Here is a 23,567-nt window from a genome sequence, read left to right as displayed (position 1 = left end):
TAAGCTTATCTTGATATCAGACTCAAGGATGATAAGAGCCTCATGGCAGCATGTTGTGTAATCAGGTTCGGTAATATCACTCACGAAGTAGACTGGAGGCCGTGGGCACTAGTATAAAGGATCTATCTCGCATTACAAGGCATTACTAGCATTTTCTTTCGCTCAAACCTAAGGTCATCATCTCGCCTGGTATCCAGGGCTTGTCGTAAATTTGTTCCCTAAAGAATGAATACGCTGAATCCCGTCCATAATTATAAGGAACCAACGTGGATAAATGGAAAATGGGGCATAAAATATACAACAGGTCGTAAAGAAGCAGAGGGGCATCATGTACAGAACAAATTAAAAGTTCTTAAAACGTCGTATTTCTGGGTATTTCGCTGCGCAGATGGGTAGGTGGGAAGTTTCGGGATCAATAAAAAGGGGGTAAATCAAACTTTCTGTGTACGAAACGCCAACAAAGTATCGTTCTCATTATCATCGTCTTCTAACTGATTGGAAATGTCGTACTCTTCGTCCGGGCCTCGATATTCCTTTTCGGGAACGTTAGGGCGAGACTGGGCAGGGAACTGAAAATCCCCTTCCCAGTCCACATCTTGGGCACCTCTCCCGAGTAGAAACTGCCCAAAAACTAGAACAGCATTATAAACTTCTTTTCCGGTGGGAACAATGTTTTTTTTGGGCAACAAGAAGCCATAGCCTCCCTTGTCCCGAAGCTTAAGCTGATAGGCATATCGGACATGAAGATCATGGTAAAACCAGTCTAGGGCGCTTCCTCCAGCACTTTGCATGCTCCTCAGGGCGGCACCCCTGCGTTTTTTGTGAGAACTAACGGAGCTTTCGCAGGCGGAACTCACGTCGTAATGTTCATGGTCGGTAAGTCGAATGGCCTTTGCGATACCAATGGCCAATTCTTCGAGGTTCTCCAGCGTTGGGGGAATGTTGGTGCATGAGTAAGAATAGGGATAGAGTATTTGCTGAGAGTATGAGTGTAGATCAAGGAAGCCCACAAACGTAACATTGTGGTGATTGGTTTCGTTCAGCGCCCACTGTGCGATCACATTTGACTCTCTGCCACCAAATGGACCATCTCCTGCAAAATCCTCGGAGCAGGGGTTGCTTCTGCTGTCGCTACCGTCCCATTCATAGCCCCAGGTACGGTCGAGATCGACCCCCGGGCAAAACTGCAGATTGTTTTCTTGTCGATTTTTCCGCCAGAGCCGGTCCGTTTCCCAGGTATAGACATAGCCGTCGGGATTCATCGTCGGTATTAGCACCCAGTCGAACTCTTCGACTAGTTTGGTGATAGCCCGAGACTTGCCGTAGCCTGTGATGAGAGAATAGGCGACATAGTTTACAGTAGAAACGCCAATCCACTCTCTGGCATGTGAGCCACCAGTGATCACGATAGTCTTGCGGCGTTCAGTGGGAAGATCTGCATTTGCAGGGCGGACACCAATACAAAAGCCAACAATTTCGCGGCCTTCAAACGAGGTGCCCAGATTTACCAGTCGAACATGGGTGGAGAACATAGACGCCAGCAGACGCATCCAAGGTATGATAACGGAAAGCGGCTGGTAGTCTTGAAAGAATATATTCTGAGTCTCAGAAGATTGTTGGACTGAAGGCGAAAAAGCGTGGTGTGGGTTTGGGACGGAAGAGACAGGCTGAGGATAAGACTCGTAGACCGCTTGGGCCAGATCATGGATGATAGGGACATGAGCTGTTCTTAGGGAGCTGGGAAGTAATCCTAAGAGGGATGAAACCTGAACAGGTCATATTGTTGGTTAGGAAAACGATAGGCTTTCCGTGGAGAATCGGGAGGTAACTCACCACATCCTTTGCCAGTCTAATATCCACCCACTCGTTTGTCGATGCCCATATGTCGAGGAATAGGATATTCGACGCCTCTATGAGAGCCTGGACATCGTTTTGGGATCGGATAGTGAATCGGAGTACGACATCGTCGCCATAGCGCGCGCGGATTGAAGATGGCGCCCGTGGGATCGAAAGCGATGATGGGATCCTGGAGGGATTGTGCTGCCGGCTTGGTACTCGCCAAATAGACTCTATGATTGAATCACGCAGCCTGGTCCATAACCTGGGCGGAGACCGGCCTTGAGAATGAAGAACTGCGGAGTTCTGCTCAGCCGTGGAAGGGAGGAATTCGCTGGTGGAGGACGGGATGGCGGAGACAAAGAGGACAGACACTAGTGTAGCACCTGTGATCACTTGCAGTATATGCATTCTTCAAGCTTCTCTAGATATTCCTCATCATCAAAGCAAAACAAAGTTAATTATGACATGCAGTGAATTGCAGTGCAGTGGCCAGACCAAAAGTGGGTGCCTTGGGGAACATGCGACAAAAGCAAGTCGTTTAATATGGAGTAACCAACTCAAGAGCAAAGAGGTGGCGGTGATTCAGCGCCGACTTGGCCTGCTTGACCGTTAAGTTAGGCGAGGCTTGAATGAGTATCCCATCTTGATTGGCAGGGTGTAGTTACAGAATACTCCAGAGTTGGGACGTGAGACTCCTGCACATTCATGAAGCCTTTATTATTCCTTTTGAGTCTGTTGGCCATCAAATCATCATGCCTCGACCCTGGGATCCAACCCGTGCACTCCACCAGGCAAATTAACTCATAACTATCTTCCTGAGGCGCTTGCTTGGACTGATCGACACTGCACCATTCCCTAACCACTGTTCAGAGTTTGCGTCTCCCATTCGTATTTGATTGTAACTTGAAAAAAAAAAAGAAAAAGGAAAAAGAAAAAAAATAGCTTTTTGGATGGATCTTGGATGAAGAACTGCTAGATACAGTTAAACATATGTTTGTTTTTTGGGCTCGGAATTCAGAGTTGGGATGTCCCCTGGAACCCGCACCGATTCCATAGCCACCCGTTGCGCCGTTCCGCCGCTGCTTGACATGAGGACGGTGTGTTTGGTCTTTTGACATTCGGGCTGCATCCCAGGTTTATGCACCTGTGTCTGTAAATCGACTGGGTTTCGGATTATAGAACGTTGATGCCAGCAAGCACAATTCTCAGCCCTGCAGCCCGACCTTTTGACTTTCGACTGGCGACTTCTAGCGGGTCTCCCAAGTCCAGCCCATCTCGAGAGAAAGGAGGCCAATCAGACCCATTGCGGACTTGACAGTGTGAGACTGGAAGGCCGCCCGGCAACAATCACAGTCGCTTGTTGTGAACTTCTTGACAAAAGGGACCAATCTGCGAATCTCTGCTGTCGCGCCTGGAAGAGAGCTGCTTAGTCGTCAAGTTTCACGGTGGGATTGTTTGTTGGAATCCCACGGTGAGTTCACATCACCTCCACCTTTTCCACTCCTTCAGCTTCCCAAATCCTTTGTCTATCAACATCTGTGCATTCAACTGTTGTTCTGAGCATTGGCTGCTATTGTTAGTCTCTCTGGAGATGGTGGATACCTCTCTGCTCCTTTAAAGTGGAGTGTTTGCTGACTGCGCTTCTTCACATTTCTAGAATGCAATACAGCTATTCCGCCGCCGACTGGTCCTTCATTTTGATCTTGGGACACTGTCACTACTGATCGTACGCGTTTTGTTACCCTCCCTGCGGATTCGAATACCTTCCAAAACGTCGAATTGGCACATAACGAGTTTGCTGCAGCGATAAGTGGCCAGATTATGAACCATCGAATCTGAGCAAATGACAATGAGCATCGTCACCTGCGAGAGGTTTGCTACATAATGCCGTGGAAAGGATTGAAGATGAGTGGCGTTGGGCAGAAAGATGGTTCCCAAAAGCCACAGAGAACAGATCCAGGCCGACTGGATCATGCTTCCCGCACGGCTCATTCTCGAGACAAGATCGGTTCACGGGGATCTGAATCGTTAACGTTTGCCCAGAAAGTGCCTTCCACATCATTCGATAATGGAGGGCGAGATTCCACACGACTGGCGGATCGTCTCCTTCGAGCCCAGAATACCAAACGAAACAGATTCAGCCTGCTAAGATTCCGGCATGCTTCTGACCCCCAGCTGTCGGCATCCTACCAAGAAGCAGAGGCCCCGCCCATTCCACCGATTCCTGAAAGTGCCCAGCGTGAGTTGATTTGGTCCCCGAAATGTATCGGTGAGTTTCATGGCTAATGGCTTGTGACCAGCGCCGAAAATAATCACCACGTCCCCGACAACGGATGACCTAGATCAAGCCGCCAAACGCAAAAGCATCTTCAAAATGTCCCATCCAAAGGCGCCTCATGAAAAGATCAAGTCAGTAGATGTCAATTCCGCCATCCTGCCCAAAAATTCCAACCCTCAAATACCGGTATCTGCCACTGCTCCGGCAAGTGTCAGGGCCTCCCATATTAGCTTTGAAGAACCTCAAGGAAGGCTTTCAACGACTTCTTTACGTAGTGGCCCTCCTCGCTGGCAAGATGGGTCGCATCAAAGCTTGTTTCCTGCAGCAAGGTTCTCAGAATCGTCAAGGTCTGAGGCTAGTTCGGGAGACCATGGCGTTTACAATTCCGCATCTAGAACCGACGCCTCTTCGAGCACATCCTCGTTCCTCCGCCTTCTTAGGAAGAATCGACACAGCCTATTATTTCCTTCTCTTATGAAAAATCTCCCTGGGCAAACCTTCATGCACGATCAGCAGCCGCGCGCAATATCTTCCGCGGATCAAGATCGGGAACATCTTTCGCCCCTTCCTTCCCCTTCCCGCTCATCTGTCGGACGTGGGCCTGTTGAGCCGAATACCTTTTGCAATAACTCCACGACATCCGCCCATTCAAGGAGATCTTCAGTCTCAAACAGACCCAATTTTAGGGGAAGATCATCCACAATAGGCTCTCTTGCCGATATCCAGGATGATACTCGTCAGTTGTCTTCCGAACTTGTTCCATCTAGTGGCACATCAACGTTTACCGGCCCGCGAAAGAGCTTTAGTGACTTGTTTAACCCTTCAAGATCTCGACACAATATAGAGGGATATGCGGCTGGTGAAGTTCCAGGAACCCCTCAATCAATGCCATCTAAGCCAAATTCTTTCTCACTCGCAAGAGAAGTAGCTAGCTGTCCACCCCGAGAACCAGATGACACGCCCGCAACCTACCTTACGCGACTCGAAGGTGCGGTTCACCGTGCAGCTATTGCCACGATTCTCTCACAATCAGGAGACGATTTCTATAAGGCAACATTGAGGAAATATATTCGCGGTTTTGCATTCTTTGGCGATGCGATGGACATGTCAATTCGAAAATTGCTTATGGAGGCTGAACTGCCGAAGGAAACCCAGCAGATCGACCGCGTACTCCAAAGCTTTGCCGAGCGATATCACGAATGCAACCCTGGAATTTTTGCATCTCCTGGTAAGTCAATATTTGTCCCTTTTCCGGATTCGAGCTCCCGACTAATGCGTGTCATTTTAGATCAAGCTTATTTCATCGCGTTCTCGTTGCTGATCCTTCATACCGACGTCTTCAACAAAAACAACAAAAGGAAAATGCAGAAGCAGGATTACGTTCGTAACACAAGAGGCGAAGGCTTAGCGGAAGAGATCCTTCAATGCTTCTATGACAATATCTGCTACACCCCTTTTATCCACGTGGAGGATGAAGTTAATCTGGGTGTACGACGGCTGGCGCCCAAGGCACGAAGCCCATTATTCAAGACCGCGAGCACTGACCATCTATCAAGATCGTCCAGAGACCCCGTCGATCCCTATGCTTTGATCCTCGAAGGCAAACTTGGCAGTCTTAGACCGAATCTCAAGGATGTAATGGATTTGGAAGATGTGTACAGTGTTTCAGGAGCTGGCCCCTCGCCAAATATGAACGACCTTCACCGGGCCTTTTATAAGCCATGTGTCCTGCAGATAGTCTCGGAAAGATCCCGTCCGGATGCTTTTCTGACACAATCCTCCATCGCGAATCCCGCCGAATCACAACCTGGCCTTGTAGATATTCGGGTAGCCAAGGTTGGACTTTTGTGGAGGAAAGATCAGAAAAAGAAGAAAACCAGATCTCCGTGGCAGGAATGGGGGGCTGTTCTCACTGGTTCGCAGCTCTATTTTTTCAAGGACGTTCAGTGGGTCAAGTCATTGATCTCTCAATATGAATCGAGGCAAACTGGTGGGCGCCGCCACCCTGTGACTTTCAAACCTCCCGTCAGCGATTTTAAACCAGATTCGATCGTGTCTACTGCGAATGCTGTGGCACTGCTGGACGCCAGCTATAAACGGCATAAGCATGCGTTTTTATTTGTTCAACACGGAGGATTTGAGGAGGTCCTTTTAGCTAATAGCGATACCGACTTGAATGATTGGATAGCGACCATCAATTATGCGGCTGCTTTCAGAACAACGGCTGTTCGTATGAGGGGAATGATTGGAGCGAATTATGAAGGCCATTTGCCTCACAAATCCACTAGGGCAGACTCAGTAACGTCAGACACATCGGAGACTCCCACCATCTTAGACTCAGCTGCCGCCAATACCAGAAGAATGGACCCCTGCCTTGCAGAAGAGATCTTTGCTGCGCGTCGCGAACTCGTTTCTAGAAAGGTGCAAGAAGCGGACGAGAAACTCGCTGTAACTCAGAAACAACTGGACGATCTTTTGCAAAATGCTCGACACCTCCAAATTCTGACGCCTATTCACCCACGTGCCAGAGACAACGTTGTTTTGGCGGCTGGGCGAATTGCAGCTAATATCAAATGGGTTCGGTTAGACATTTGGCGGGCAAGATGTCACAGAGATGTGCTGGCGCTTGACTTAGCGGAAGAGGAGAAGCATTTACCATCTGTAAAGAAAGTTCCCAGCAGCTCCCCGGGCAGAAACGAGATATGCTCCTTTTCAAGCCGGGAACATCAAATATTGTCAGAATCAGCACCAAGCCTTGCCCCTACGTCTCCAAAAAGCAACCGATCTTCCAAGCGAGCTCGTTCTCGTTCCCCAACGCCGTCGAAGGAATTCAACCTACCCGATCAATTGATAGAGAGCATATCAACCACCGTTAAGAGACCAGGATTGCCAAATTCTCTTTCTTCGCCAGAAACAACGGCATCGCTAGGAAGGCCGTTAATTGATGGGAGTAAAGATGATGCCGCTCTTGATTCAATAAAATCATTTGGGGAAACTCTCCTACCACCTCAGGCCTCAACGACAAGCTCTATCAACAAATTGGAGTCGAACGGATCTGCAAAACAGTCGTTGGCGCAGAAAACCCCAACATCGAGTGTAATTGACACGGAAGAAGAGCGTCTCCTTCGGGAAGCCGGTATTCTATCCAATGAGCTATTTTTGCAAATGTCTGCATCCGCTGACGCAACAGATGAACCCAACACCGCAAATAACGATGGTCGGGTAGAACCAGCGCTTGGTGAAGGTCGAAGTAAGATTCGAAGGAGCCTACATCGCACGCTTCGTGATGGCCATTTTATTCCCCATCATCAGCGAAGCAAAAAGGGTAAAGATTCCGGTACAACCGTTTCTGCAGCGGACGACGGGAATGATGCTGCTGAAACAGAAACCTTAGCGCGTGGTGCTGGAAGCTTCACTGTTCACGGGAAAAAGGCCTCAGTTGTTACTTTTGGTTCAGAATGGGAAAACATGTCCCCTGAACAACGCCTCAAGCAACGCAGACCAACCCATACTGAAGACTCTCGCGCTTCCGAAATGCTGGGGCTTGATCTTGTCAGCTCTGAAAGTATGAGCGGCAGACAGGCTTACTCTCTAAGATCTGTCAGCACGACTACGGCCAAGAGTTTGCGGCAGCTGGACAGGGCTCAAGAGAAAGCTACCGGGCTCGGTTCTCCCGGGGAGTCTCTCCCAGAGACCAGTCCCCATCTCAACAATGAAAATTCTGTGACAATTGACGCAGATTCTGCTGTTATTATCGAAGAAGAAGAAGAGCCTCCCCATGAGTCGGTTGACGGAGTGCTTCGGTCCCTGACCGCTAAAGAGCAAACCTCGATAGATCAACCACCAGGAAAGAAGGATTTGACTCCCACAGAGCCTGAACCGAATATTGACGATTCTTCTCTCCTGTCGGATCGCATTGCCTCGGAATAGACCATTGAAGCATAGTATTGCTTTCATTATTTCTCCTTATCCCTTTCCTCTTCCAACCTTTCTCACGATGATTATGACTGCCTGATTCCCACCCACTGCTTTTGCTGTTATTCGCTGCCTTGAATTGCGTTGACCCCTCTCTCCGACTGCACCCAAACCTTTGTACAAGTCTTCTACCACCATTCTGTACTCATATTCAGTTTTTGCCTATGAAAAGCCTGGGTTAAACCTACACTGGCCCGCATATTACTTTATCATTGAGCCCTGTCCCTGGACTGCTTTTGCTATGGCCCTCCAATTTTCCTGTCATTGTGTGTGTTGTCAACCTTGAATTGCTGCACACCCCAATATTTCCCCGATCAGCTTGTTGAAACCAAAAATAGGTCTTGCAGGTTGTTTTTTCATCACATTGTAAACAATTGTAATAGCCATGAAAACCCATAAAGTCTCTTTAGTATCTTATCTGCAAGGCGAAAAGAAAAGTAAAAAAAAAGAAGAAGACATAGCTGTTGGGGCCCAATGTGAAGTGTGCACAGTGTCTTGATACGGCGTTTTCCATTCACAGCAGCTAAGCGAACCTTCCTGATACCCAAAAGGGCAATACGCTAGATTCACGTGAGCAAGAGCTGAATCAAAACAACAGAAAGCGCGAGTGAATATTTCGCTTTCGCGTCGCTTTAGTCTTCTGCCACTCTTTTCTCTATTCTTCCTACAGCTGAATCCCGGCTGCCCACCCTGCTCTGCCAGTTCGAATTGCTGGTTTTTGTAGGTAAGCATATCATAAAGCCGCTGCCTGGTATGAATCCAGAGATCCGACAAGATAAAAAGCCGTGACATAAGAAATGGCTGACAACAGGGGACCTCTTGATAAATACATATAGCTTCATACCCGGCGTCAGCATCTGCAACATGGGCCCTCCTGAGGAAAACTCCTCTCTAAATACTGCTACGCCGGAATCCCTAGACTCTACGCCACCCGCTCATGAGGCCGTGGCAGCTGATTCGCAGGAGTTGGCACAGCATCGGTGCTCGCAAGAGAAAGCGACCTTAAAGAACTCCCCCGGGGACGACGCCGCAGACTTTTCTTCAGAGATGATTCCGGAATCAGCGGACCAGGATTCATTAGGGATTGCCCCTTGCAATGCTAGAAGCGGCAAAGTCAAACATCAGACCCCAGAAGATGACGGACTGCCCGATTTCAACACTTTCCTGAAATGCGTAATTAAAGTTGTGAGTAGTGCAATATTCTATGAGACACTAAAGCCAGGCTTTATGCAGAAAAGAGGATCCTGGGATAAGATGCTGATGCCTATGCGCAGGGGAGTACTCCTTCGCCTTTTCTCCGCGAGAATGCCACTCCTCTTATCCGTCTGCTTGCCAGTCCGGGCATAGGGTGGACAGCTGCAGAATTCAAAAAGCAAGGAACAGGACTAGCCGCAATGATGGAGATGCCCCGTTGCCAGATCATTACTCATGAACCAGTCATGGTTGTGCAAGACACCCTAGAGTCCATGGGTGGTTCAATCAAAGACTATAACAAGATGCTGGCGGAGAAAATAAAGGAAGTCAATTGTCCTAACTTCACCCACTTTTTCTTCACGCTCAAGAAAGATTCGGAAGAGAAATGGGGGAAGTTCGGCGCATATTTCGAGAAAAATTGCATTCCATGCACTCTTCCTTCCGGTCAAAAGGTCCGAGTCCTCGGTCATTGGTCCTCAAAAATTAATCATTCTTGTGTCCCGAATGCCCAACAAACGCTTATTGAGGCGAACACCGAAGGGGTAAAATCGACGTTTTTGAATATACGTGCATGCAGAGAAATAAGCCGGGGTGAGGAAATTACTGTGGCATACGACGAGATCCATTTGGACACCACTGAAAGAAAGCAACACATGAAAGAGCATTTCGGGTTTGAATGTGCTTGCGAATACTGCGAGTCTCAAGACCGAGAACTTGACGCAGACTTTCTCCTTGTGAATGAACTGGCTCCTGTCGTGTTTTCCCCGGCTGTGGCTAAGGCCCAGCCAGCAAGAGCACTCAGAGCTGCGTCTCAGCTTCTGCAGAAGCTCTCTGGCCACAAGTTGTTTGATCGACGGTATTGTGAGGTCTTGGCACATTGCGCAAGAATATGTGCGTATCATTCAGATGCAGGGCGCGCTGCAATGTTCTTGAATGCAGCGCGCACGGGTTTCTATATGATCCAAGGATGTGACGGGCCAGATCTGTGGAAATTGGCGCAAGTTGAGGCAAACGTGGCAGAATTTGCGGACAGCAGTGATTCAAAAAGGGGTTTATCAACAAAAGATGAAGCAGAGAAGCTCATCATTACACAGAACATGGACGGGAATAAGATTGCATTCATGTTGGGAGCTGGCGATGACGAATACCTTCGGCTGTGCGATATCGAGAGACCAAAGAAGAACGCTAAAGATCCAGAGTCGCCGGGGCTATTAAAACAAAAAAAGAACACAAAGAAGGCAAACGAAACGGACGGCTTTCAAGAGCTTTTACAGGCCCTAGCTGTGGAGAAGAAAGAACACGATGAAACTCGGCTTCATCAGGACAATGGGAAGGGGAAAGGCAATGGCAATGGCAGAGGGAAGAAGGGCAGAAGATCCAAGGGAGGCAAAAGGTGAAAATACATCAACGTGAACTGGTACTTCAAGTTCTGGTGGTCGAATTTCAGGGACATGTGGCAGAATATGGTGAGCCGGACACCCGGAGAGCGACGCATTGATGGAATGATTGGGATTGACGATGGATGGTGGTGGTGATAAGTTGGCCAGGACGCGTCGTGATTGGCATTTAGTTAACTAGCTTGGGGCACCCTTTTGTTTAGTCAGCCACTCTGGTTTTGCGCATCCCAGCGACGGCCGGGGCGATCTCAACACATCATGTTAGCGAGACTCCGCGCGCGTCTCATCTTGAATATTATTAGTTATCTGTGCGGAACATTGTTATCCTCACATCCGGCCCTCCCCTGGCGGCATTTTTGATCACTAACATCCTTGCAATGGCACACTCTAAACGCAACACATCTCTTCCCCATTTCACCTCGTATGAAAGGTCTCTCCTCCGTTCCACTTGGGGATCCCAGAGTACAAGACTATCGCGTGAATCCTTCCTGCCCTTTTCCTCCTGTAGACTATGTCTTCTCCCCGCCCGCTCTCCGGTCGTTGCATGTGCCACTAACGGCGATATATTCTGTCGGGAATGCGCTGTGAACGACCTTTTAGCGCAAAGAAAAGAAATTAAGCGACTAGAGAAGGAGCGGGAGCTGGAGCAGCAAGAAAAAGAGGAAAATGATGAGAGACTGGCGCAGGAAGCGAGGGAGAGAGAGTTAAAGGAGTTTGAAATGATAAGCATGGGGTTGGAGGATCGGAAGAGGAAGTTTTCAAACCGAGAACAGGACCAAGACCGTACACGTGAGGGCGAGGGAAGTCCGAATAGCGGTGAAGAGCTGGCGAGGAAGAAGAGAAAGGGGTTTGAGCTGGATGAGATGGAGATGAAGAGGATTGCCAGGGAGGAGAGGGAAAGAATACGGAAGGAGATTCAACGGGAGAGGGCATGACACCTTTTCGCCGTCCCATCTATCTTCTACGTTCAATTCGGGCTAACGGCAATGTTTTCTTTAGAGCGAGTCTGCGAAGCCGCAGATGCCTTCTTTCTGGATCCCGTCGTTGACGCCATCTACTGAGAACGGTGCGAATGATGCCAAACCTGCGAAATTGAGCCCCATTTGTCCCGCTTCTACGCCTACAAACAAACATGGTTATTCCTTGAAATATCTAGTCTCGGTAAACTTCTCAGAAGTAAAAGATGACCAGTCAGGAGAAATGATAAGGGTTTGCCCGTCTTGTAAACGGGCTTTGAAAAACGGTGTCAAAGCGATGTGTAAGTTCCCACCCGCAGCAGAAAGAATACGATGAACAACACTGCTCACAAGTCCAGTAACGAAACCGTGTGGGCATGTAATCTGCAAACCCTGTGTAGAAAAATTTATGACGCCCCATAAAGATCCAGATCCTCACGCGCAGGACCCTGAAGAAACTGAGCGTCATGGACGGATGCTTTGCTATGTCTGTGAGACAGATATCACTGAGAGAAAGTCTAAAAAAGATGGTAAGAAGGACAAAGATAAGGAGAAGATACGACCCGGGTTGGTCGCAATATGTAGCGAGGGTACCGGCTTTGCGGGCGGAGGAGCGAATCTTGCGAAAAAGGCCGGGACAGCTTTTCAATGTTAATGATCATACTCTGTACGTCATTTGATCAAAAGACAATCACATCATGCTGCCTATATACCCATGAACATGCTGTATCATACACAAATAATCTAAGTCCAACCTCTTAATAATAAAAAAAAAGATTCCCCAGAACGGTGCGGAAAAAACTCGTTCATAAGATATGTCAAGGCGATGGCAATGCCTTTCTGTTAGTTGCCTTCGCGAACTCTCTCACCATGATCTCACACTTCACTTCCTGACATAACCTCTTCTTCCGGTCTGCAGCAAGCTTTGATGTGAACTCCAAGCCGCTGGCACGCTCTACAGCCTCCAAGGGAACTTCGAAATCGGACAGGTTCTTCTCATTTGGGATGCGCGCGTTTGGCATCACAAAGGCACCCAGGCTAACCTTCCCTCCTTCTTTTCCATCTTCCGCGAATATAACTTTATAAAAGTGTGTTGGAACGGCAACATTTGGTGGATTTCCGATAACTTCGTAGGTGACTTTCCACTTTCCATCGGTTGGATCCTTCTTCGGTAGATACAACGGGCCAGTGACGATACGCACAGAAGGGTATTTCTTCGTCAATCCTCGGCAAAATTCCTCGAAATGCGCCCAGTAGTCGCGGTTGAAGCCCTCCCCAACCTGCGGGCACATATTCGTCAGAGCAAATGTCGCGTCCATGGCATCCTGGCTCCATTTTGCATCTGCGGCGGGAACCTGGTGTCCACGATCGTACCCGGAGCGGAAGTAATCGCTCAACTTGGCGCGAAATGCGGCGGGGATGCTTTGGTCTTCGTAGAAGACGCTGTGTTTGCGGTCGGCGTTGTTGAGCTTGAGAGACTCGGGCGTGATGTGCTCGGCCACCCATGATGGGTTGCGTGTGCGGCGGTCATATGCGCTTGCCAGGGGGGCACTGTTTATGGTGTCGGCAATTGGACCGGGGAATCCGTACTGGAGGAGGCCGGTTGGATCAACGGGCGCTGGGAATCGGGTCGGTATCTGCGGAGTGGATGGATGTGGGATAACCGCAGGTTTCGGTGAGGGTACCGGAGGTTTGGCTGGTGACGGTAGAGCAGGCGATACCGGCGGCTGCTGACGGGAAGCCTTGGCTGAGTAGACAAGTGCAGTGACGCCAGCACCGGTGGCAGCACCCGCTGCGGCGATGATTGCGAATGTTGCTTTGGACATGGTTTGAGTCGAGCGCCCCGGCTAGTAATCCAAACAATGAATCCCGGATTGAACCACGGGCCGTGAAGCACAGTCAAGATCCTGGAAATGGCTTACTGTCTCTGGTTGCTGAGCTGACCTCCCTGTCTCTCAACACCAGCACGCAATCCCCCCCATGCAGCGAGACGACGAAAGATGATTTGTTTTTCCTGCGCGTTCGACGGCGGCGGTGCATTTTCAGCCAATCAGATGCCGGAAATTGGGACCAGAGCTCTGACCAATCATGGTCGATTAAGTAAGCACATCCGGAGATAAGATTGCGGCTTATCGCTGTGGGTACCTTGAGGGCACGCTAGTCCTCATCGGGAGCTGTGTCACCATGTGAACCACGTGACCATTAGTTACCGCGCGCCGGGTGATGTAATCCTTCGGGCTCCGTTGGTCAGCAGCAAAAAGCAGGCGAGTCTGCAGAACCTGAAGCTTGCGATGCGACGTTAGCCGTCTTCTCACGGCTGTCAGCTCCTCGCTCAGCAGAACGGTTTTGTTTCTGCCTATCATTCGAGTGAGACCCCTTAGGGAATAATTTGGTCTCAATTACCAGGCTTTGAAAGCCCACACAACCTGAAAAATCTACCTTTCGTCCTTTCTGAGTTCACGTCGTCTACACCGTTGACCGTTAACGACACTTGAAGCCGTCCCTCCAGCAGGATGGGGCTCGATAATGACACCCGGGGATGGGTTATGAGCTGTGTTAGTGGTGTCGGTATGTTTGATCGCCGCCTCTGTTTTTTCTTCCTGCATTCGCTAATAAAATGCAACTTTAGCCTGCGTACTGGGGTCAACCATCATATGCGTGGACATCGTTGCTCGAAATTGGTTTGGGAAGAGGAATTTTCAGATCTCGGATAGCGATGTATTTCTCTCATCATCTATGAGCTTGAGTGCAGGTGTTCTGGTGCGCATGTGTCAAACATGGGTAATGCTTGCAGCATGAGACTAATGAGACGCATAGTTATTCACTTCGCTCTTCAGCATGTTACCGACGTCAAAAGAGTACCTTATCCGCGCAGGCTATTCCTCCGGCATGGCTGCATTCATGTTAATAGGGCTGTTTCTCCTCGGGGTTATTGTGATCAAAATCGTGTCTGGCTGGATTCACAGCCATATACCTTCTCATGTGGTTGCCTGTGCCCACACTCATGAAGAAGATGGAAAGATTGACAACGTCCCTAGACCAGCAAATGGAACCTCTGTCATCCCTGACCAACCTGCCACAGAGCGTACGCCGCTGATAACAGCATCCGAGAACACAAGTTCGGCGACTACCCCTGCTCATCAGCCAGTGCCACATGCTGAACCTACAAAGCCCCATGCATCTTTTATCAGGTCTATCTTGTCGGGCCCAATTAGTGGCTTAGTTGGTGTTCGGAAAGCTGCATGCGACAATACTGGTCCGTGCTACGGTTTTTCTCAAGCTTGTGGCCAAGAGTGTATGACAATCACGCAACACAGGGATCAAGAGGCTGCTGGGGTTCCTGGCCGGCCTGACGCTCTCCGCTATCGCAGTTCCTCTGGGCCCCTACCCCCGGAGAACTCTCGAATGCCGGAAATAGTTGCCGAATCAGTCGCTATGCAGCCAGATGTTGACAAAGGCGTAGTCGACGAAGCACGTAGTATTCACTCATCTCATACAACCGATATGATGAGCGGCGAACCGCTTCAACATTCTCCCGGCCATGACGATGTTCTTCGAACTGACCAAGGAACCCCGGCTTTCGACTCCACGACAGCATATTCGCCTTTGCCCCCTCCTTCAAAAGAACATCATCACCATGTTCCCCAAAATGCCTTTTTATCCATTGGGCTGCAGACCTCACTTGCCATAGCATTACACAAACTTCCTGAAGGTTTTATCACCTATGCAACCAACCACACAAACCCTACACTCGGCTGGTCAGTTTTTATCGCGCTTTTTATTCACAACATTACTGAAGGATTTGCGATGGCATTGCCACTCTATCTCGCCCTAAAATCAAGATTAAAGGCCGTGGTTTGGTCTAGCCTCTTAGGTGGCGTAAGCCAGCCGGCTGGCGCTGGACTAGCTGCGCTGTGGGTTTGGGGCGCACGGAGAGCAAACGGACCCGTGCCAGGAGACATAGAAGACCCGAATGGTGCATCTTGGGCAGTCTATGGGGGTATGTTTGCCGCGACTGCCGGTGTAATGACGAACGTTTCTCTGCAATTATTTTCCGAGGGGTTGGTACTATCACACAATCCAAATTTGTGCATTGGGTTTGCGATTGCTGGAATGGGAATTCTCGGCCTTAGTTTTGCATTGACGGCTTGAAATCCTTGCCGATGATGTACGCCACCGGTGGCCTTTATCGTCTGGTGCTGGTCACTGGTTTCATGAAATACGCGGTGCCTGGGCGATTCATTGCGAACCTTGCTCATCTGATCCCAATTTTGCATATCCGTTTCGGTTTTGTTCTCTACACTTTTCCCCTCACGATATTATTATGATGATTATGATGACGAGCGACATATATCTATATATGGCCTTTAAAAAGCGTTTATTTCCTTGACAAGGATAAGTGGTTTTAGACTCTGATATCATTATGAAATGAAATAGATCCAAATCGCAAGTTGCCCCTAACTCCAACCCCCGCTCAAAAGCCAACTGAAATAGACTACAACAGGCGGACCCGACAATTCCTGCATTTGCCTATTTTCCTTTTTCTTGCTCCTTCTCTTTTTCTCTTTCCCTCTTTCGGGCGAGATACCGTTCCTTCGCACTCATTACATCGCTCGCCGTCTTCTTGCTCTTATTCTTCTCGGCCAGTTCCTTCAGTCGAGCCTCTTCTTCCTGCTTCTCCTTACGCATTCTCTCTTCTAATTGTGCGGCAATCATTTCTGTCTGGCGTTCGCGCTGCTGTGAGCGGGCAGATGCAGCAGCACTAAAACGATCAGATCGAATATCTCTTGCACGCGACTCCACTGCAAATGAAGCTGGAGTTGTCTTTGCCTTCGCTTTCGGAGCAACGTTCAACCCAGCGGAGAGAAGCTGACGTTTATCAACGACTTCTCCTTCGTCATTAACCACGATGTGTGCGCCACGAGCATTCAACTCCGCGGCAATCTGGGCAGCAGACTTTTCTTCCTGCTGCTCTTCATTTTCATCTTCTCTCCTTGCTTGCTTTTTGCTAGCTGCTTCCTCAGCAGCTTTAACCGCCTCCTCGTGTCTTCTTCCATCCCTTTCTAGCATGTCTTTATAGAACCCCATCATTCCCAGGCCCTTTTTCCTCCTTTCCTCCTCTTCTTTCTCTCTGGCGGCCTCCTCGGCTTCAATCCGTCTCACTTCTTCCTGCTGCGCTTTGTATGCTGCCGTCACAAACTTCTCTTTATCCGCATATTCATCACCCTCGGCGTCGCGCTCGCGAGTTAACAGCTTATCTCGAGCGCGAAGCTGGTCGCGCTTGCGCACTTCGGCACTACGTAGCAAAGACGTCATGTACTTAGGTCCGGAAGATGTAGTCGCGGAGGCTGAGATTTTCTTACGATTGGAATGGATGGAGTCGTAAATGTCGTCATAGTCGTAAATGCTAGGATCAATAGAGGCGGCCGTTTGGGAGTGCTTATTGCTGCTATGCAGGGCTGAGAGATTTGTATAGTCCTTCTGCTTGCCATCTGCGTTTCCAGAAAAGGCTTTCCTCGGGGGTGCGTTCTGTTGCTTTTTGGATGGCGGCTCTGGATCCGCAGAAGTAAGGCCACCTAGAGTAGTAATTTCTTCACCATTTGTGTCTTCTGTAGGTCCCGTATCGCTATCGGAATCCGAATCAAAGATGGTCTTTTTGCGTTTCTTGGATGTGGACGAGCCTGCGGAGGTGGCGGGCTGCGACTTCTTGGAGGCCAAATTAAGGCCATATGAAAGGGTTGGCGGTGCCATTATCTCCAGGGGATGGCTCAAATTATGGTGTGATAGGCTTCATCTATTTCTTGCTAGTCGACTTGAGTCCTCGGGAACCTCAAGGCAGTGACTGCTAAATGGGCAGACGTGCGCCCTTCGTAGGATGGATGGATCGGCGAGTCGCGAGCTTGCGGTAATATCACGTGACCCAACCCTGTGCGGGCCGCCGCCTTGATGAACGCGACGAAATGCGATCTAATGATGACGAGAAGTGCTGCTAGAAAACGCGGAGAGCTGGGAAGCATTTGAGCCTGCGCTACGGGATTCAAGCCAGCATGTCTTATTATTTCACTATTTTATCACCAAGCGACTCGCCGCTTTTCAGTCAAGCTTTCGGCACCTCCAAGGGTGGCGGAGATGGAGTCCCCAGGTTCCGATTCCCTGATACCTCAAGATATATGAACCAATTCATCGTGCACGCTAGTCTGGACATTGTGGAAGAAGTCCAGTGGACTAATGGAGCCATGTATGTTCCCGCTTGCTTCCCAAACCGACCCGACCACGGCGCTTAATCTCAGATAGGTACCTAAAGCATATCGATACCTACCCACCGGCATCAGCCTACGTTTCCGCTTTTATGACTGGCACCGGAGTGCGATTCCTCCTTCTCCATCAGCCTCTCCAACCTTCGCCTTCTTCAACGCTCGTCGCAAGCACACGTGCGTCATCCTCGTCTATAGCAAACAATCCCACGTCCCCGCAGACGGAGGAAGCGGTACGACAGTTTATGAATGAAGTGTATGAAAACTGGGTGAAGACAATTATGAATCCGTTTTATCGAAGGGGAATGGAAATCAAGAGCCCCGTATTTCGAAGTAAGGTGCTCGCGGCGGGGAAGAAGTGGTTATAGATTTCTGTCCATTCAGCGTGTTTCTCGTATAGAGCTTTGGTGTAAGGAGTCTTCTGGTGGTTATTTCTCATCCTGAACTCCGTTGGTACGGTAGAGGAGTTAAGACGGCTGGGATGTTGCTTTTATTTCTGAGATACAGGTCTGTTGATTTGGTTTCCTGGGCTTTTTACAGCATGGACCGGAAAGAATCTTTTTGTGTCCCATCGATACTTTGCAGATCGTGATACCCCAGTTCCCCACATCGAGAAAGAATTGAATTGCCAGAGCAATTGCATCTGATACGGCCATAATGTACGGAGTACACCTAGACAGTCCTAAATCGTTGTAAAATAATACCAGCGGAAACAAGTGATGCATAATTTACAAAGCAGAAAGCCCTCATCCAACCCAAAAGAAACAGCAAAATATAACTGGCTGCTTTGAACCATTGAATGCCTTCGTAATCTCGTATCAAAGAATTATCCCATTCCAAAGAGGTTGGATGGATGCTCTCTGTGTAATGGCGGCACGAGGAGCGAGAATTTCACGCTACCGCGGTCATTTGTGGAGCAAGCCTTTTGACAGTAGTGGTTCTGAAGTTTTCCACAGCGCGAACGATATCGTCCAGCTTGCCAGTGGCGCCAAAGACACCACCCTCTTTCTTGATCGATTCGCACACAGCTACATGGGAGCCTGGGTCGTGTGCCATAGTTCCATCCTCCAAAAGAAGACAGTCAAACCCACGATCACTAGCCTCTCTCATTGTGGTTGAGACGGCCACGTCCGTCATTAGGCCAGTAAGAATAAGATTCCTTATGCCTTTGTTTCGTAAAAGTAGTTCAAAATCGGTATGTGAAAAAGCCCCACGGCCAGGTTTATCTATCACTGGTTCGCCTAGAATAGGGTACAGCTCTGGAATGATATCATGCCCTGGTTCCCCGCGAATCAAAAACCTACCAAGAGGGCCATCTGCACCTATTCCAAGACCTGAGGGATTGTTACGAGACCGGAAGCTCTCTCGGGTTGAGAGGGTGGAGAGATCACTTCGATGACCTGTATATACTTAGTAACATGGATCAACGATAAATGGGGGGCTTGGAGAAGTATACCTTCACGTGTATGATAAACCGGAAATCCAGCATTTCGGAATGCATGCAAAAGCCGTTGTAATTTGGGAACAAGAATCTGGGCTCCACTGACATCATAACCCTGGAATTCCATATAACCTCCAGGCGAACAAACTAACAATGGGTAGAGAGGCGGAGATATCAGTACAGTTCTGGATGATGTGGGCTGATTTAGACCTACAATCTCGCTGCATATCAATGAGAACCAGGGCCGTTGTGAATGGAGTAAAGGTCGCATCGTGTGGCCAATCATAAGGAACCGAGCTGACTTGACCTTTCTTGACCCTGGTCTGAGGAGCTGGTCGGGGTTTCTCGGTCACCGGGCCGTGGTTGTGGGTTGGGTTCAAAACCGTGAGCGTCCATATTCCCGGATTTCCTGCAGCAACCATCATGAATGGACAGTCCATAAGGCGAGACGTTCTTTTCCGTTTTCGGGTCTCCTCAGTGAGGCCATTCCGGGGTCTGTATTGACCACCACGATCACATCGCAGCCACACCTTTGCCGTGCGGCCTGGCTTCTTCTCCGTTGGAGTGCTCGAGGACTTGACCACTACGTTGTATCCGTGCGCCTTTCCATGAGCTTGAACAGACGCTAACAAAGTAGCCCGGTCGGGATATGTACCTTCCGGTGGCGGAAGTAAGTCCATTGAGATGTCGGGGATGTCCTGGAGGTCGCTAGGAGCATCCAAGCTCAAGTCGGTTGTATCTGCCATGGCGCTGCTGCCGGCCATGCCGGGATCAACTGGAGGCTTCCACTGAGCCTTGTTAGCATGATGTGAATAAATTCCAAACAAGAGTGCTTGAGGCGGTGATTCAGGGTTGGATGGCACTAAGATGGAGTCGTGCGTGGCCATAGGAGAGCCGTGTTCAGACAAAGGGGAAGGGGGGACATCATGCAGAGCAAACGGGGACCCTAGAGGCTCCAAGTGTGGAGTGAAGCTGCGGCAACGCACTGCGGGTATCCAAAGCGTGGAAATAGAAGGCTTACCAGAGCGGGTTCAGCTGGCTTGGTAGGGGTTTGATGGTCGGATGCGGATGGACTGCTGTCACGACGATAGGCTGCTCGTAATGTGCACGTCACTTTTCCGCGCTCAACGTAGATGGGCATCAGGTGACCCGGCAACAGCAACTGCGCTAGCCGCATCCGGGCTAGCCTCGATGTCATGGATGTGTTGTTACATAATCACATGTGATTGGGTGCCGGCGGAGGACCCCAAACATCATGCCTGACCGACCCATGATGACGCTCGACCTCGAACTGCCCGACAACAAACAAACGATGGTCCCGCAATAGCCCAGCAGGATAGGTAAGTCAGCTTCACAGCGCCTTGTTACCCGTGGCAGGAGGGCCAAGCTAGATTTCGAGAGGAATCGCAGCGTGCTCGATGCCATCAGGGTAATTACGGGGCGCATCCTCCTCCTCCTCTCATCAGCTGTTTCATCTCCTATTTATCACAACTTGGGGTTCCTATCGCAACCGGCAAGTAGCGAGATATCGGAGTTAGCCGCCCAAAGCACCCGACAACCGGGTCAGCCCATCGTTTTAACGTTCATTCTTCACTCGTCATCGCTGAGCATTCGTTGCTCTCTTCAGCTCACTTCTGGCAAAGCGGCATCCCAGCGATCGCGATGCCTAACGCAACGCCCTCCTCACCACCAAACAATTTCACGTCTTCCGACGAAGCCATTGCCTACTACAAAGCTCAGTATGAACAGTTAGAACTGGAGTTGACCGAATTCCAAGCTTCCAGTCGAGAACTGGAGACCGAGCTTGAGAAAGATATCGAAGCGTCCGAGAAACGGGAAAGGAAGTTAAAGGAGAAGGTGGAAAGCTTAGGATACGAAGTGGAGGAATGGAAGGTTAGATCCACCGATCTCAAACCGACAGCATACTGTATTTTGCGTGAAGTGGCCGGGCCACATCGCCTTCCACCAGTCTACTGACGCTTTGACTACGACAGACAAAGTACAAGCAGGCCAAGTCGGAGGCAAACTCGGCGCAAAACACGCTCCAGAAAGAGATAACCACCCTCCGCGAATCGAATCGATCACTTCAACTGAAACTGCGTGATATCGAGGTTGCAAATGATGACTTCGAACGCCAGGCTCGTCATACCACATCTTCCCTCGAGGACCTTGAATCAAAGTACAACGTGGCGATAGAACGAGGAGTGCTTTTGGAAGAAGAGATTAAGAATGGAGAGCAGGAACGTGAATCGTTGCGCATTGAGAACCAACGCCTTCGTGATGAACTGTCCGATCTGAAAGTCGAAACTCACATCGTTCAGGAGAAGCTTCGCAAGGCGGAGGGCTTCAAGAGGAGGGGCAGGGATTTTTCAATCTCCTCAAGCATCTCCATTCTACATCCTCTCGAAGATGCAGAGCGCTCACCGACCGCGACCTCCACGTCCTCTCCTTCTATTGCAACCCCACCGGCAAAGTCCGTGTCCTCTGTAAATTCCGACGCCGTCACCCCGCCTTCGCCGCCTTGCTCCGAAAGGTCCAACGACGTGCGCAAGGTGCCGGCTACTCCAACGCTCTCTCGACCAAGGACGTCCATTTCGGAGCTGAAGTCGTTTCAGAAACCTTCTCCACAGTCACGACCCCCGCGACACTCCCGCGGGCCCCCAGTGCCTCTGACAAATAAACAGAACACGCCGACTTTATATTATCGGCGGTCGAGCACAAACCCTCCCTCATCTAATAATGCGATGCCTAAGTCTGGCTCGCTGTACCAGATACGTGGTCTCATCGGCAAGATGCAAAAACTAGAGGAAAGGGTCCATTCAGCCAGGTCAAGGCTGCCCGCACCCACTGGTACACCCCCAAAGGTATCTCCGAGGACGAGCACAATACTGGGTCAAACATATCTTCCTTCCACTGTCACAATGAGAAATGCAAGGAAGCGTGTGAGCAGCGGCCTTGCTGGCTCCCGGAACAGCGATGCTACACCATCTCGCGCCAGTCGGGGCTCATTTGGCCTGCCACAACCAACGCCATCTCGATCCCGTAATGCTGATAGCCGGCCGAGCAGTCGCACTAGCGCGTCTAGCCGCTATTCAGCCAGCCAGGGCTCTGGCCCTATCCCCTTTCGTCGGTCCGAAAGCCGCCAAAGCTTCACCAGACCGCCGATAACTTCGCAGACTCCCCCCACAGAATCAGACGGTAGACGGCCGAGGTCGTCGCTGAGCAACTACAACCCTTCAACCAACATGTCATACATAGACGAGGACGATGCGAACATCACGACCCCCACTCCCCGACCTAGCGGGGTCAACGGACGAGAGTTCCCACCAACAAGCATCCCTACGCCGGCCAGCCATAGAAAGAGGCAGAGCGGGGGATCAAGTGTGTCCGGTATATCTCATGGACGGCGTATCAGCTCGAGTTTAGACCGCCGAGAAGGTGAAATGCTACCACCGGAGCGGAGAAATGAAGCCAGTGCATTAGGAGAGACATACTAGCTTTTAGGGTTGTTTTTTTTGCTTTGTAACGTTCACGTTCGCTCTACAGTGTGCTTTATATCTTTTTTTTTTCTGTTTTTTCTTCTTTTTTTTGATTCTGGACCATTGCTCACGGCGCTATGATATTTTACGGCTGGCATATATCCTGATTATCCTCTTCCCCCCCCTTTTCCCCCCCCCCCTGCCCCCAGGGGCCACTAAATGCACCTCCGTAATATGTTGATATGAAGACCACCAATCCCTGCCCATTATCTAGGCCGTGATCTTCTGGATTATTGCAGACTGCTTTACTGGGAGTTTTAACAACGGAGTCCTTGTTCGCACTGGAGATCGGGAGGGCCTTTGTTTTTGTTTGCTTCCTTTTTTTTTTTTTTTTTTTTTTCCCTCCCTCCCTCATTCTGCTTTTGATAATCTCGCTCAAACCACCCGGACGAATCCTGGCAACCACCTAACATACATTACCTTCTTTGCCTGTGTTGCAGGTTTCTATTCCTTCGCTTCTTTCATTTGTACCAAAGCTTGAACCCTTGCCAGTGTGTACATCGCTGTTGTTTGCTTCTTATTCGCTCGTTTACACAATATTTTCATTTTGCATTAGTTAATACTTTTTTTTCGTTTTATTACCTCCTCGCCGTGAAGTAATACTACATACATACCTCCGAGCAGTCTTGATGGGAATTCAAAATGATGGATCTAGAGTGAAAGAAGAATGGTGCCGAAGATGAGGCGGCAATGT

General features: G+C 49.7%; 10 protein-coding genes across 10 annotated transcripts; 6 read left to right on the top strand and 4 right to left on the bottom strand.

The window, feature by feature from the left end:
• Positions 1-113: 113 nt before the first annotated feature.
• Positions 114-2,563, bottom strand: CIMG_00817 (zinc carboxypeptidase). Its single transcript, XM_001247045.2, has 2 exons — positions 1,834-2,563; positions 114-1,766 (listed from the first exon to the last, which is right to left on the bottom strand). Exons 1-2 carry the CDS (start codon positions 2,245-2,247, stop codon positions 432-434), a joined length of 1,749 nt encoding a protein of 582 aa, XP_001247046.1. The 5' UTR covers positions 2,248-2,563; the 3' UTR covers positions 114-431.
• A 1,044-nt stretch (positions 2,564-3,607) lies between these two features.
• Positions 3,608-8,509, top strand: CIMG_00818 (guanyl-nucleotide exchange factor). Its single transcript, XM_001247046.2, has 3 exons — positions 3,608-4,078; positions 4,140-5,345; positions 5,406-8,509. The coding sequence occupies exons 1-3, from the start codon at positions 3,724-3,726 to the stop codon at positions 8,045-8,047; spliced, it is 4,203 nt and encodes a 1,400-aa protein (XP_001247047.2). The 5' UTR covers positions 3,608-3,723; the 3' UTR covers positions 8,048-8,509.
• A 447-nt stretch (positions 8,510-8,956) lies between these two features.
• On the top strand, positions 8,957-10,996 carry CIMG_00819 (uncharacterized protein; the record flags this gene model as incomplete). Its single annotated transcript, XM_001247047.2, has 2 exons — positions 8,957-9,277; positions 9,367-10,996. The coding sequence occupies 2 exons, from the start codon at positions 8,957-8,959 to the stop codon at positions 10,681-10,683; spliced, it is 1,638 nt and encodes a 545-aa protein (XP_001247048.1). The 3' UTR covers positions 10,684-10,996.
• A 45-nt stretch (positions 10,997-11,041) lies between these two features.
• CIMG_00820 (RING finger domain-containing protein) lies at positions 11,042-12,414 on the top strand. Its single transcript, XM_001247048.2, has 3 exons — positions 11,042-11,612; positions 11,683-11,941; positions 11,999-12,414. The coding sequence occupies exons 1-3, from the start codon at positions 11,061-11,063 to the stop codon at positions 12,292-12,294; spliced, it is 1,107 nt and encodes a 368-aa protein (XP_001247049.1). The 5' UTR covers positions 11,042-11,060; the 3' UTR covers positions 12,295-12,414.
• On the bottom strand, positions 12,293-13,612 carry CIMG_00821 (DNA/RNA non-specific nuclease). The gene has a single exon (XM_001247049.2). The coding sequence runs from the start codon at positions 13,463-13,465 to the stop codon at positions 12,458-12,460; it is 1,008 nt and encodes a 335-aa protein (XP_001247050.1). The 5' UTR covers positions 13,466-13,612; the 3' UTR covers positions 12,293-12,457.
• Positions 13,613-14,100: 488 nt separating this feature from the next.
• Positions 14,101-16,029, top strand: CIMG_00822 (ZIP metal ion transporter). Its single transcript, XM_001247050.2, has 3 exons — positions 14,101-14,207; positions 14,269-14,399; positions 14,457-16,029. Exons 1-3 carry the CDS (start codon positions 14,153-14,155, stop codon positions 15,789-15,791), a joined length of 1,521 nt encoding a protein of 506 aa, XP_001247051.1. The 5' UTR covers positions 14,101-14,152; the 3' UTR covers positions 15,792-16,029.
• Positions 16,030-16,038: 9 nt separating this feature from the next.
• Positions 16,039-17,467, bottom strand: CIMG_00823 (uncharacterized protein). Its single transcript, XM_001247051.2, has one exon. The coding sequence runs from the start codon at positions 17,388-17,390 to the stop codon at positions 16,170-16,172; it is 1,221 nt and encodes a 406-aa protein (XP_001247052.1). The 5' UTR covers positions 17,391-17,467; the 3' UTR covers positions 16,039-16,169.
• Positions 17,468-17,686: 219 nt separating this feature from the next.
• CIMG_00824 (trafficking protein particle complex subunit 2/Sedlin) lies at positions 17,687-18,521 on the top strand (the record flags this gene model as incomplete). The annotated part of the gene is made up of 2 exons (XM_001247052.2): positions 17,687-17,877; positions 17,934-18,521. The coding sequence occupies 2 exons, from the start codon at positions 17,687-17,689 to the stop codon at positions 18,259-18,261; spliced, it is 519 nt and encodes a 172-aa protein (XP_001247053.1). The 3' UTR covers positions 18,262-18,521.
• A 30-nt stretch (positions 18,522-18,551) lies between these two features.
• On the bottom strand, positions 18,552-20,475 carry CIMG_00825 (isochorismatase family hydrolase; the record flags this gene model as incomplete). Its single annotated transcript, XM_001247053.2, has 4 exons — positions 18,552-19,293; positions 19,350-19,481; positions 19,549-20,122; positions 20,356-20,475. The coding sequence occupies 4 exons, from the start codon at positions 20,473-20,475 to the stop codon at positions 18,785-18,787; spliced, it is 1,335 nt and encodes a 444-aa protein (XP_001247054.2). The 3' UTR covers positions 18,552-18,784.
• A 169-nt stretch (positions 20,476-20,644) lies between these two features.
• On the top strand, positions 20,645-22,892 carry CIMG_00826 (nuclear distribution protein NudE). The gene is made up of 2 exons (XM_001247054.2): positions 20,645-21,227; positions 21,329-22,892. The coding sequence occupies exons 1-2, from the start codon at positions 20,997-20,999 to the stop codon at positions 22,829-22,831; spliced, it is 1,734 nt and encodes a 577-aa protein (XP_001247055.1). The 5' UTR covers positions 20,645-20,996; the 3' UTR covers positions 22,832-22,892.
• The last annotated feature ends 675 nt before the right edge of the window (positions 22,893-23,567 follow it).

Source organism: Coccidioides immitis, assembly GCF_000149335.2.
Source record: "Coccidioides immitis RS genomic scaffold supercont3.1, whole genome shotgun sequence".
NCBI classification, from domain to species: Eukaryota; Fungi; Ascomycota; class Eurotiomycetes; order Onygenales; family Onygenaceae; genus Coccidioides; species Coccidioides immitis.
Note: the sequence above shows the minus strand (reverse complement) of the source record. Positions and strands in the feature narration are given on the sequence as shown.